Source organism: Silurus meridionalis, chromosome 6 (assembly GCF_014805685.1).
Source record: "Silurus meridionalis isolate SWU-2019-XX chromosome 6, ASM1480568v1, whole genome shotgun sequence".
NCBI classification, from domain to species: Eukaryota; Metazoa; Chordata; class Actinopteri; order Siluriformes; family Siluridae; genus Silurus; species Silurus meridionalis.
The window spans coordinates 8,622,101-8,636,657 of NC_060889.1; the positions used below are offsets into that span (position 1 = coordinate 8,622,101).

General features: G+C 41.8%; 1 protein-coding gene across 1 annotated transcript; it reads left to right on the top strand.

The window, feature by feature from the left end:
• Nucleotides 1-1,105: 1,105 nt before the first annotated feature.
• On the top strand, nucleotides 1,106-13,023 carry fastk (Fas-activated serine/threonine kinase). The gene is made up of 10 exons (XM_046852044.1): nucleotides 1,106-1,770; nucleotides 2,917-3,748; nucleotides 5,165-5,638; nucleotides 5,863-6,011; nucleotides 6,252-6,468; nucleotides 6,735-6,894; nucleotides 7,481-7,572; nucleotides 7,675-8,314; nucleotides 9,498-9,612; nucleotides 9,695-13,023. Exons 2-10 carry the CDS (start codon nucleotides 2,959-2,961, stop codon nucleotides 9,779-9,781), a joined length of 2,724 nt encoding a protein of 907 aa, XP_046708000.1. The 5' UTR covers nucleotides 1,106-1,770; nucleotides 2,917-2,958; the 3' UTR covers nucleotides 9,782-13,023.
• Nucleotides 13,024-14,557: the final 1,534 nt, after the last annotated feature.

Sequence of the window (14,557 nt, forward strand, 5' to 3'; positions counted from 1 at the left end):
TCCCTTAAACAAGGGATTATTTAAAACCCCTGGAATGTCATGACTTCCTAAATGAACTGAGCTATAATTTATGTCAGAGTTGGTTGGCAGGTTCTTGTTCCAAGCACAGATGTGTTGGGTTTCAAGTGCATTCATGATGATTTTCACCAGATGACCAAAGTCAAATTGAAATTAGATTAAAGGATCACAGAGAAGTCTATCTGAAAGATCTAATGATACCCAATAAAATATCTAACTATCCTCTAAACACCTTTACAGCACATGACTGGTGAATTGCAGCTCTACGGGCGTTCCTAATAAAAGTGGATGGTGGGTGTGTATTTAAAAAAATCTGTTAATTATAAGGAATTGTTGTAAATAATAAAATAATAGTAATAAAAGTATTGACAGGTATTTAAGTAATGGGAAATGTGTAAGTTTAGCTGCCAATGCCAGACAGACAGACAGACAGACAGACAGACAGACAGATAGATATGTTAGTTAGTTAGTTACTTACTTACTTACTTAATTAATTACATACTTGCTAACTTTATGTAGGTATGTATGTATTTATTATTTAGTTAGTTATGTATTTATTTATTTATTTAGTTCATTGTGAATGTATTTGTTTATTTAGTTAGTTCGTTAGTTAGTTATGTATTAGTTTATTCATTCATTCATTCATTCATTCAGGCTTTGATTTATTTATTTAGTAAGTTATGTATTTATTTACATATTTATGTATTTATTTATTTATGTATTATTTAGTTCGTTGTGTATGTATTTGTTTAGTTAGTTATGTATTTGTTTATTCATTCATTCAGGCTTTGATTTATTTATTTAGTAAGTTATGTGTTTATTTACGTATTTATGTATATACTTATGTATTTCTTTTTTCTTTTCATTAATTAATTTACTTAGTGAGTTGTGTATTTTTTATGTATTCGTTTTTTCATACTTCTTATTTATATTTTGGTCTGTCTGTCTGTCTGCTTGTTTGCTTGTTTGTTTGTTTGTTGCGTTATGGCATGTCCTCGCGCCTGCAGTACAGTCTGCAGCCCACACCTTGGCGCGAGCCTCCAGTTCTCCCTGAACCTGACGTGTTTCCGGTTTGCCAATGTTGACTTCCGGGAAGATGGCGGAGACCGGGGCGGCGAACCGCTGTAGCCGAAGTGCGAGGAGAGTGTGGATGTAAAGGGCCTGGGTGTGACATTACATTACACATGTCAGCCGTGTCTCCCGCGGACAGTGGACACTTGTGTAGTGCTGGTAGAGTCGGAGGTTCGGGGTTTGGACCTCAGAGCGGTGACACACACACAGTTCCAGCTGCAGCTGCAGCTCCGGTGTGTGTTAGCAGCATTGATCTGACAGGCCGTGTTGGAGGAGCTCCAGCCTCGTACAGCACACCTCCCTGCCTGCCAGCTCTCCTCCTCACATCCTCACATCCAGCTCATCTTTCTCTAATCACCGTACTGCATGTCCCTTCATAACCGCTTCATCACACCTCCTTCTATTTAACCTGCCACTGGAAATCTTCAGCTGCTCTTCCCTTAGCCCATACATAGCCAACCCAGCGTTCCCTCTCTCACTTCCCGCAGACATGGTTGTCAGGTTTCTTTCGGCTTGGAAATGATCTGACTTTTTTTTCCACACACACGCCGTTTATTTCTGTTCTCCTGACAAGGAGCGACTCTCTGCGCCTGCGTGTAAACATTAGTACCCATGTCTTCTCGGGTCACGGATGGCTCCAGACTCCATCTGCATCCTTCCGCCTTGCTTTAAACTGAACATGTGAGTAAAATTACTGATTTCTATCATATAAAGTGATGTCTGTTGTGCACCGGTCAGAAGGTTGTGAGTTCAAATCCCTTTTGCAGTTTCTCCAGGCTGCTAGCAATCTTCAAAATCAAATGGGTCATTGGTGTCAATTGATATTTCATCACTTTCTGAAATCATGTTTTATTCCTTGGTGAAGGTCAATTCTCCTTAAAATATGAGAAAGTATTGGTTATTTTTTTTGCAAATGCAAAAAGTAAAGAACATAGTATCTATGCCTGTGGCATTTTAAGAGTACAAATATAATATGATGATTTTGGCAAATAATTCATGTACAGATTTTTGGAAAATGTTTTTAATATCCAGTGCATGTCAAATTTTATTTTTATTTTTAGACACATGCATATTCATTTGTGTGCAATAAACTAGATAAATTAACGCTATGAATATTCACGTTGACCAAACGAATATCTAAATGCGCTTTATTTTTATTGACAAATTCCCTCTTGGCCTTAAATAGGTTTTAAACACGCTTGGCATCCGGACAGTTCGTTACTCCATGCGTTCATGCTGAAACCGTGCTTCTTGTAAAACTTTGAACGTTAAGAATGGATTTGGATTGCATTTATTATTGCATGATTCACCTCAATAATGATCTCGTAGTTTTTCCTTCCCACAGTTGCCACTGGGTTACTCATTGTGGATAAATTTACTTGAATTGAATTCAAACGTGCCAAAGGTGTTCTTTACTAGTTGGAGATTTCTCTTTAACCTTGTGATCCGGTTCATCCAATAGCAGTTCAATAGGATTTAGGTGTGGTGACTGGGAAGGTCATTCCATGATAGAATACACTCCAGCCTACTGTTTGCTCTCTTTAGCGTGGTCTTTCGTTTACGCAGCTACAAGTGCATTCGGTCGGCGTTATAACGGTACCGAATCAGGTATGTAATGACAGTAGACATATTACATCATCATATCACATGACTCTCAGATGCTTCTAGAATGGCAATGCCAGCTCGGTCTCTGTACATATCCTTATTTATAGAACCGAAACTCGTGTACGAATTTGAGAATATACCCCGAAGTGATTTGTGACTCCGTTGCGTTACATTCAGCGATTCGAACACGAATATATTAATGTTGTTTTTTTCTGTTTTCAGGTATACTGAGTTGAAATTTAGTGTTGAATCACCCCATATACCATGCTGGCTCTGCCCTCTTGTCTTGTCCTCTTAACCTGCGGGAAAGTTTCCTTGCCTGCACTGCCTTCCCACCTTCTGGCTCAGAGTGCTCTTGCCAGCATGTATGCCACACGCCTGTACAGCGGCGGAGGGGGCAAGCCCGGTCGCCGTGTTGGTCTGATGGGGGGAGGGCAGACCATGCTGGAAAATCCCCACCACCCTCTCGCCCCTCATCACCCCCACATCCCGCCTCCCCAGAGTTTCCCTCCTCCGCTGTACCAGGGCCGCGTGGATGCCCACCGAACCTACTACCAGCCTCATCAGCACTACCACACACACCCGCAGGTCCCTCACCTCCCTCCTCCACACTACCAGCCCCATGCCCACATGCACCACGGCAAAAAGAAGACCTGGAACTTCATTCATGAGAAGATGAGCTACGACACTTTCTTCACCATGAAGCGCCTGATCGACCGCTCGCGCAGCGTGGACGAGGTGCTCCGCTGGGTCACTCAGAACCCGGGGAAGATCTCGCACAACCACTACCCGATCGCCTTACAGAAAATTGGCCAGCTCCTGGCACTCCAGCAGGCTGCAGCTACTGGAGGTGTAGGAGGGAGTCTAGGGAGCGGCGGAGTGAGCCCCGAGGGAGCACTGTCCTCGCCCCCTGCTGTAGGCTCGGGCGATGGTGCAACTCGACAGATTCTGGATCACCCAGACTTCCAGACCCTTTGCGACGCCATTGTGAACGACTGCTCCAAATTTGACAACTTCAGCATCGTCAACTGCCTGTACGCCGTGGCTGCGCTCGGTAAGCCAGAGGACGCGAGAGCACTTTACCTGCTTTTTCTATCTATAATTTTAGAACATGACGAACAATGAACCGTTAATGCACTCATTATTTTTTTTTAAACGAATTCACTCTGGGAATAACACTGCAGAAGAAAGTCAGTGCCTAGTCACAGGATGATCCTGTAATCTCAACTGCTGCTGCTGCAATCATAAAAGGGTTTAGTTTAGGACTCTTTTCACAATAGGGTCACGCTGAACACTCTTTCAACAAACTCTGTGTGTTTAGTGCAGTTGTAGAAGAGTCGAGATACGAGGTGAAACTGATCACAGTCGATCCATACGGATCACGACTCCTTGTTCGGAACCCACGGATTAAGTGCTTAACTCGTGGATGAATCGTAATTTTAAAAAAAAAAATTCCTTTTGCTTTGTACGTCATTTTGTAACTTCACAGCGCAGTCACAGGAGAAGAAAATCTTGAAAATCCTTCCCCACGATTACATTTTATGTCACATACACATTCATGCAGAGTATGACATAAAGTGAAATGCTTTTTACAACCGTCCAACTTGTAAACATGAATAGAAATACGATATAAAAATAAAAAATAAAACAGTAAAGTAACGTAAAAATAAATAAAATAAGTATAGAAGTATATTAAAATATAATCTGACTATGACTGAGAATAAAAATATATAATATATATACATACACACACACAAGCAAAAAGAAAGTGTATATATATGTATATACACATACATAAAAATAACAAATATTTGTTTACTTCCTTTTTTTTTTTTCTTTTTGGGTGATCCGAAAAATGACTCAATAACCGTAACGCAGTCCGAACCCTGAGTTATGTGATCGTTTGCATCGCTATTAATGATTAGTAATCTCACTCCAGGTAGTTTGTATTTTCCCTGGGTGATATTTATCTTGTCACCTCTGACATGCTCATTAGGGATTTAAATCTGGATTTCTGTAAAGCTTTATAGTGACAATGTCTACTGTGAAATCCATTATACACGTCGAATTGACGTTTCAAAAACCGTAGCATTTTGTGATTTGCATTTATACATTTTTTTTGTCAATATAAAATTAATTGCACCAGTCTTTGCTTTTTTGAGGAAATAAGACATGGTGCCTGGTAGGGAATTGAAATCCTGTACATGTCGGGGGTGTAAGTGTGCAGTATGTTCAGCGGAAAGCAAATCTTATTTTGACTGAAAGGGTCAAATTATGTGGAGTGCAACACCCCTATTGATAGTACAAGCATGTCCAGAGCGAAAAGGTTAGGTAAATCAGAGTAGCAATAATAGTTAGATTAGTACATTTTTTTCAATATAAGCAAATCTAGCGATAATATATTCAGGGTTTAGCCTGCATTGGTATTTGCTGAATTTTTTCAGATATTTCCTCCATTGTGTTTCCTCAGGGCTGCCCAGTGACTCCCGGATAGTGCAGGTGCTAGAGGAGGAATCGCAGGGCCGCCTGTCTCAGTTCAACCAGAAGGACATCTCCATGGTGTTCAGCAGCTGCATGAAGCTGCACCCGTCCAGCCAACACCCACTCATCGAGTCGTGTCTGGCAGGCTTAGAGAAGAACATCGAGCGTGAGCGTCACCCACAGACGCTGTTCCTGCTGTTGTCTTACTACCGCACCAAGTGGCGCGCGCTGCAGGCGGCCGACACGGCCTCCGCGGAACAGCTCGTGGTGGACCGCAAGATCCTACGCCTGGTCAAACACACGCTGGCCAGTGTCAGCTGCGTACGCGACCACGAGATGACCTTACTGGACGAGATGCTGGCAGCGTGCGCCCGTGAGGCCAGCAACAAGAGCCTCGAGCTCATCTTCAGCTCTCACCTCTTCTACCAGAACAGGCAGGAGAAGTTTGTGAGCAGCCTGGCTGGTGAGCTTGGGCACTTTTAAAGCACATAGAGCTAATAGGATTTGATTTGTCTGTACATTGTTTAGATTTTGTTTCAAGTTTTTTTTCCCCCCAGAATGTATTATTAGTGTTTAGAGAGTGTAGATGTTAAAGTGGTGTATATAAGGGGCAGTTTACGTTAATGAATCTGAATGTAAAAAATGGTGAATATTATAATGAACGGTCTTCTTTTTTTATCCTATTAGAGGAGCTGCCTAAAAAGGTCGACAGTATCACCCCGTACACCATGGCTCTTATCGCCAAGTATATCGCACGCCATCGCCTCAGAGAAACACAACTACTGGACACGATTGCAGAATTCCTGGTCAAGAAGGCAGAGTACTTGGACAGCAAGGTGAGAAGGATTTGGATTGAGGATTTAGTCTTAATTTACGTGTAATCAAATATACATTTATCCCCTTATATTTTGTGCTCTTCACCTTTTTTTTATTTATTTTTTTGACAATGTGATGACATCTAATTCATCATTGAGAAACTATTCAAATTTAAATTCTTTTAAAACCGAAGTCAGAAGCAGAAAAAGTGTTTTAACCTCATCTCTCTTTTTCGGTCATGTTGCCGTTTTGTCGTCCAGGTGATCCAGAAACTCGTGTTCCCTTTCAGCCGCATGAGTTATCGGCCGGCTAACGAGACTCAGTTCTTCGCCAAGCTGGAAATGGTGCTGGAGCTGAAGGCTCTGAGCTCACCGCTAGCTACTGTGAACATCCTCATGTCCCTCTTCCAGCTGGGACACTTTCCCAGCCTGGTGCTGCACCGGGTCTTTTCGCCTTCCTTCATCAGCAACGTTACCAGTGAGTCGATCGCCGTTCAAAACCTTGTTTGTGTTTACTTCTGATAAAGCCTCTCTCATGTCTTACATCCCTTCCGTTTCAAGCGTATGGTTTAGAGTTAAGGGACCTGTGACCTAAGGCAAATCAGAAAGGACAAGATTCCTGCCCTACTCTTGTCCTAACGTTTTTAAAACTCCAGACTTTGCAGCAGTAGGGACCCCCAGCCAGACAGTTCTAGTTCAGCCTACAGCACTAATCTGGATTGTTTGCTGTGTGTGACTCCGCAGACAGTCCCTATGCTCTGATTGTACGCCGCTATTTGTCTTTGCTGGACGCTGCGGTGGAGCTCGAGCACAGAGAGTACACAGGACCTCGTCTGCAGGACTCACACAAAGTGCTCATGTTTGACCACGCGCTCACTGCTGACGAGGTCAACCGCAAGTACAGGTCAGTGCGCAGCTCTTTCACTGTTAGACACAGAAACAAAAAGATGGTCCAGACTGTTTTACCTGCTTTCATAACACACATATCACAGGCCACATGGTCCAGCCTTCGCTCCCCACATGCATGAGTCTCGCTCGGCCGCTCATGACCCTCATGAGCTGCAGTTTTGGAGATGCTCTGATCCAGTCGTCTAGACATCACAATTTAGTCCTTGTCAAACTCAAATCCTTACGCTTGCCCATTTTTCCAGCTTTTAACACATCAACACTAACAGGTGCCATCATGAAGAGATAATCAGTGATATTTACTTCACCGCTCATTATGTTATGTCATAATGTTATGCCTATACATGTGTGTGTGTGTGTGTGTGTGTGTGTGTGTGACTAAAATTTTATATTCAACTAATTATTTCAAAAGCAAGTTCATAATCCTTCCTGTTTTGAAGGATTGTTCCTGTTTGTCTTAGAGATATTCTTCAAAATAAATAAATAAATAAATATAATGTTGAATAGAGAGGTAAAAACTATTTGTCAATACATGTTTTTTTTTTTTTAGTACATTTAGGAGATTTTAGTGTTTTATGTTACAGTTACAAAGGTCTGGTTGCTGAGGCCCTCAGGCAGTTGGTTGGTGAGAACGGTTACAAACAAGATGAAGTTCTACCTCCTGGGTATTACACAGGTAGAGAAAACTTTGACAATCTCCTATTGTATATTGAGACGTTTATCTGCTGTATCATTTGGTATCTTTCCTGAACTGGAAATCTTTCCACTCCCTGTTCAGATTTTTTGCTGTGGATAGACCATGCGGGTCGTGTTCTTCCCATCAGAGCAGGCTCAGCCGCAGTCACGTTAACAGCTGACTCTATGTGCACGGTTGTGAACCCTAAACCCGACGGCCCGACCTCTGTTGCTGCTCTCACCTCTGATTTCCAGAAGTTTTCCCCCTTTCCACCGCCTCTAGAGGAGGGTGTCGACAAACACCCCGAAAATGATTCCACCTTCCTGCCGCCCCACATCCAGAGAGCTGGCACCAATGGAGCAGTGCCACTGGACTACAACACCTATTACCCAGCTTCGGATTACTATTCCAGCCTGGCCAAGGAACACTCTCTGGAGAGCCAGGACAGCTCAACGTTGAGCAGCCCGTCAGAGTGTCTGGCACAAGCTGGCGCAGCTGTACCCGGGGCCAGTGTGCCACAGGACTCCCTCTTCCAGTTTTCTATTGGAAAGATACTGGAGGATGAGCGTGGGGCATCCATCCAAGTGGGGGCCAATTCAGGACCAGACTGCAGTATCACACCTTTCTATGAGGGTGTGACCTATGAGGCAGGAGAAAGCAACGCAGGGACAGCTGCAACACTACAGCTGCACTCATCAAAACCCTCTGAGATGGAGAGGACACCCGTGGAGCACATTAAAAGGTAAGTCCAGTATCACCATTAAGCTTTATGCAATTTTATAATGCTGAAATCTAGAAACCGTCCACATCCGTTTATTAATTATTTAACAATTTTTTTTCCCATATTGCAAAAGCTACAGACTGGTGTTCAATTCAGTGTGTAATCCTGCCTTATGCTTATTTGTTACCAGGTTCCACGTCCAAAATTCCCAATCCAAGCCGGGATACAATTAATGAGTTAAATTATACACACAAAGGTTAAGGTTATTGTCAGGACTCTCTCTTCCAGTTCTCTATTGGAAAGATACTGGAGGGTGAGAATGGGGCATCCACCCAAGTGGGGGTGTCAAACTGTTCTGATCCATTTCCCACCTTATAAATGGCACAGGTTCTCCTTAGCTCTCATTTCATAACCTCATGCATTTTGTTATGACAATGTTAAATTAAATTGACTTTATATGACCTGGATTACAACCGTCATTTGCACTGTTTGCCTAATTTGCCTGGTTTTATATTTATCTCCATATTCCCCTCCCTCTAGTCTCAGTGCCAGATACTCTATTTAAAGGACACATATTGTGAAATACGTATCATATACTTCTCTGGCTGCAAGCTTCAGAATCTCAGTAGCCACAAGCAGAGTGACAAAAGCAGTTGTTAAACACATTTGGTACGAGTTCCGTGTTCATGGATTTATTTCCATTTTTTACAGATTTGCATCTGTAAAAACCAATCATTTATGTGTAAATTGGTTTCTCCTCACTAAACTGTTACAACACTACATAACCCGAGGCGTGTCCTGAGAGTCGCATAGAATAGGGATTAACATGGCAGAGGTAGAGCTGCATCAGAGGTAGAACAACAACAAAAAAAGTCTAAAGAAAAGATGAATTGCTGTCTGTCTGAACCAAAGAAATAAAAGCACACTATCTGTACAATGTTGAATTACCTGACTTCAGATTTTTTCTATTGCGTCGTATTGCATTGAATCACATTGTGTCGAATGAAATCGAAGTTGAATCGCACTGCATCATAATAGAGATCAGTTGTATCACATCACATCTTTAATGTATCGTTGGCTATGCATCGATCTTGGTTATGAAGACGCACATCGCTACAATGTACCATGTCTCTACAGTGTCTCACAGCTGTATCCAGCTCTTGATCATACGTTCAAAAGTGTCCGTGTGCTTCTCTACACGCAGGGTGATAATGTCAGTAAACGATAAATGGCACTACTGCCACAACTCGGACGTGCTCGTGGGTTCCCGGGCGATGAGAGACCGCCACCTGCAGCTGCTTGGCTACGTTATACTACAGGTAAGCCAGTTGGTGTGTGTTTATTGTGTTTAGACTTCAGCACGTATTCTCATCCTCTCATGTGTCTGCTTGTCTTCATCAGTTGCCCTATCTGGAGTTGGAGAAGTTGAACGGAATTGAGGAAGTGAAGCAGTACCTGCACAAAAAGCTCCTAGAGGTTCCTTTATGACGATGGAAAAGCAGAGGCGTGTGTATGTGTGAGAGTGTGTTTTAGTGTATGTGTGTGAGTGAGAGCATGTCTGCAAGCATGTGCAACATTTAGTTTAAACAGGCATCGGTGTTTTGAGGAAGAAGGCTTTGTCTGTGTGTGTGTGTGTGTGTGTGTGTGTGTGTGTGTGTGTGTGTGTGTGTGTGTGTGTGTGTGTGTGTGTGTGTACTGCAGGATATGAACAGTCCTGTATTTTAGAGCAACTCTTGCTGATACTAAGCCAGTGGATGGGTGTCTTTAGTTCTTGACTTAGGGGAAAGGTTGATAACACCTCTCTGGACAAAATGTAAAATATAAATATAGATATTTCTGGGAATAGATGTGACCTTCTAGAACACTCACAACTAAAAGACAGTGCTGCTTGTAAAAGTTAGGATTTGGGAATTCAAATGAACCGAGATTTATTGACGAATGCGCATGTCAGAGTCAATGTCAGTTAGAGAGGCATTAGTTTTGCACTGGAGCTACACAGCTAACCAGCACGTAATGAACATTCAGCATCATGGAATCTGTGTTCATGACACCGAGTTAGTAATATACAGTGGGGTTCAGAAGTCTGAGATGGCTAGTGTATATAAATTTCTGACGACAACCTGATTACATCATTACATCAAGTTCATAGCATTTGGTATGTTCCATTTTTTTCGCTAGACCTCACAAGTTTGCTAAACCTTTTGATCATATATGAACATGCTTCAATAGAAGACATTGGGTAAAAAGTAGTTTAAAAAAACTAGATGTCGGAGATTTTTGTTTGTCAGCCACACGGGCGTTATTAAAGTCAGGTTCAGATGAAGGAAGAGAGCTGACTGCACCCCAGGCCTCCTCACCCTACATCAGCACCTTTACCAAAAGTGTTCCAATCCATCCCAGTGTTTAATAGGTTTGAGATCAGGGCTCAAGATCTTCCACTCCGACTCATGTAAGCCATATCTTAATGGAACAGCTGGAAATGGAAATGCTACATCCAAAGGCATCCTATACAATTGTGTGCCTCCAGATTTCTGGTGGCAGTTTGGGTGAAGTCAGAAAAAGTCAGGTGTCCCAATACTTTTGTTTGTATGGTGTACCGAACATTTACTTCTTGGTTGTAAATGTTTTACAGTTCTTCCACCCTTCTGCTTACACAGTCTCAGACTTTTGGACCCCACTGTAGCTGGAAATTGTTCCTCGGGTTTAAAACAACAGCTGGTTGGTGTATGATTAGATTACTAATTAATCCAGGTCCATATTGTTTGCACATTGCTTATTCTGCAAGATACTAATACTAATAAGAACAGTGTGTAAAGCCTGGAGAGGCTAAAAAAGTATTGTAGTCAGAGGCAGGAAGTAGCATTGCATATGGAAAATGTATGTGCTTTATTAATCATTTTTTGCTCTTGTCTAAAGAAAACGTGTAGTCCGGTCTGTTCATCGCTGCAAAATAATACCAGATGATACTGGTAATAATTAACATCTCCATGATCCCTTGTTTAAAATGTTGATCTATGTTGATGTATATAAACATAGGAGAGTCATATGATCTAAAATACATAGCTTGAGGTTATTATATCATATGCGGGGGAAAATGCCCAGTTTAAATGCATTTGAGGACCTTTAGTGACTGATAATCTCAAAAATATACACGTGTAAGTGTTTAAATGAGACACATTAAGCTTCTTTTGAGAAGTTTTCCAGAATCATAATCTAATTTATAAATTCAGGTAGCATGAAGAACCTACAGGATCTCATCCAGTCATGTTATTTTAAATGAGTTTGGTAGCCACGTTAGCTCCCCAGCTCTGATGTAAAACTAACACCATGGAAATGTTACCAGACGAACTGGTGTAATGTGCAAATGTTGGAGGAAGTTTGATTTTCGACACATCTTTTGCACACATCCAGCGGTTAGAAAATGGCTTTTTTGTTGTTGTTAATTAAAAACAACGGGGGGGGGAAAAAATCAGATTTCTAGATCAATTATATAAATCATTGACATAATTGCGATATAAAGGCGTTAAGCCGAGCTGCTGATTCCTGGCTCTGTCTGCTCTGCTCCCCCCGGCGCATTTAGACTTTCACCCCCAGAGGAAGCTGCTTTGTGGAGTCGTCAATAAAAGACCTTTCTTGCTTTCGTAAATGACGATTGGTTTTATATTTTGTCCAGATTGCGTGTCGGTATTTTTGTATTTTTTTTGTTTTGTTTTGTTTTGGTATTAGATTTTTGCTAACAGGGTTTAGGCACGCTATTACTCGTTTATAATCTCGTCCCGTCGCTCAGATTTCTGCTAGTGGTTTTATTTCCATTGCTCATAAACTGTCTCTCGTTAGTGTTTTAAACCATTAAAGAGACACGTTCGGGGAGGAGCCATCACAAATCCCCAGAAGAGCTTTCTAGAAGAAGGATTGTGTGACTGCGAAAAAAACAAGAGAGGATGTTTTCGGCCATTGATCGTTTCACAGGTCCGACTGTGTGCAATTGTTAGCGTGTCCTGCAAATCACGGACACGTTGACCAGACGTGTACAGTACGTGAGTAAATAGTTGGCGGTGGTCGTGTTGAATGTATAAAGGAGATGGATTCTATCGATAGGTTTTATTTTCTCAGAACAAATGATCTATTTTGTCATTTAAAGGAATGCAAAGCAACGCACTCAGTGGACTGTGTGGATTAAAAGTAGCAGCGCCCTCTTGTGTTGGTGAAATCGTTATCGTCGCTGTGTTCCATATTTCAGATCCATATTCGAAAGAGAAGCACGTCCATATCTTTTAAGACTTTCAACTCCAGTTGATGCCTCAGTGGTGCGAATCCTACCATTTTTAAAAAGGCCGAAGACCTCTACTATCTCAAATCAATAAACAGGATCATGTTGTAAACACATAATGAGGCATAGGATGTAGGGTTCCGTTTGGACATTATGGTTTTAGTGCACATTTTGGTTTAAAAAAAAAAAGTTTAGATGGCAGTAATACAGAAGCCTTGTTTTATGTAATCTAGTTCTCATCGAGACAATGTGTCGCTGTGTGCGTGGGCTTTGCTGGTTTTTTGTTTTTGTTTTTGGAAGAGAACTTATTTATTAATGGCAAGTGTTGAATGTAAGAAGACTCAATGAGTGGATGTCTGCGTGCTGGGTAATAGGTGGGGAAAATGGAAATCTTTGTTTATATATACATATTAAAAAAAAGTCTATATGAAATGATTATAAAAAAGTGAAAAACAGGAAACCAATGTCTCTTTTTTTGTGTTGTGTGGTTTGTTCTGTTAAAATCTTAACAGTGGTGTCCCTTTATTTATTTACATATAATTGCAATTTGGAGTTAAACGATATTAAATTAATCTTCCTCTCTCGGCTACTCCCGTTAGGGGTCGTTAAAGCGGATTATCCGTCTCCATACCCCCCGTCCTCTACATTTAGCTCTTTCAAATGAACTACCTGCATGTCTTCCTCACCACATTCATGAACCTCCTCCTAGGTCTTCCTCTGTTCCTCCTTCCTGGTGGCTCCATTCTCAGCATTCTCCTACCGATATACCCCATGTCCAAACCATCTCAATCTCGCCTCTCTCACTTTGTCTCCAAAACGTCCTACATGCACAGTCCCTCTAATAAACTCATTTCTAATCCTGTCCATCGTCATCACTCCCAACGAAAACCTCAACATCTTCAGCTCTGTTACCTCCAGCTCCACCTCCTGTCTTTTACTCAATGCCACCGTCTCTAAACCACACAACATCGCAGGTCTCACCCCAGTCCTATAAACTTTCCCTTTTACTCCTGCAGATACTCTACTATCACAAATCACTCCTGCCACTCTTCTCCACCCACTCCACCATGCCTGCACTCTTTTTTTCACTTCTCTAACACTCTTCATTACTTTGCACTGTTGACCCAAGGTACCTGAACTCCTCCACTTCTTCTTCCTGCAACTGAACCACTCCACTGCCCTCCCTCTCATTCACACACATGTACTCTGTCTTACTCCTACTGACTTTCATTCCCCTTCTCTCCAGCGCATACCTCCACCTCTCCAGGCTGTTCTCGACCTGCTCCCTACTCTCACCACAAATCACAGTATCATCCACAAACATCATAGTCCACAGAGACTCCTGTCTGACCTCGTCTGTCAACCTGTCCATCACCCCTGTAAACAGAAAAAGGGCTCAGAACCGATCCTTGATAAAGTTCTACCTAAACCAGTCGTTCCTACTGCACACTGCTGTTACTGTCCTCATACATGTCCGGAACCACCCTCACATACTTCTGTGCCACACCTGACTACCTCATACAATACCACAACTGCTCTCTCGGAACCCTGTCGTACGTTTTCTCTAGATCCTTCTGACCTTCTCTATCAACACACTCAAAGCAAATAATGCGTCTGAAGTTTTCTTCCACAGCATGAAATCATACTGTTGCTCACAGATGGTCACCTTTTCTCTCAGCACTACTTTCTCATAACTTGATGGTGTGGCTGATCAAACTTATTTCCCTTGTAGTTACTGCAGACATCACTTATTGATGTCTTTCAAAATTATCATGATCCCAAAAACTTTTCAACTACTTAAAATATGGGCCATGGGTGTTGTGCCATATTAAAGTCAGGAGTTTCTTCTATCATTTATTCCTCTCAGAATGTTAGGCTGAAAGTCAAATATTTCACTTTGAAATGTAGTGAAGTTAAAGTTAAGCCAAATAGAAATATTTCAGTAAAGTACAGATACGTGAAAAAGCTAATTAAGTACAGTAACGAATTACATT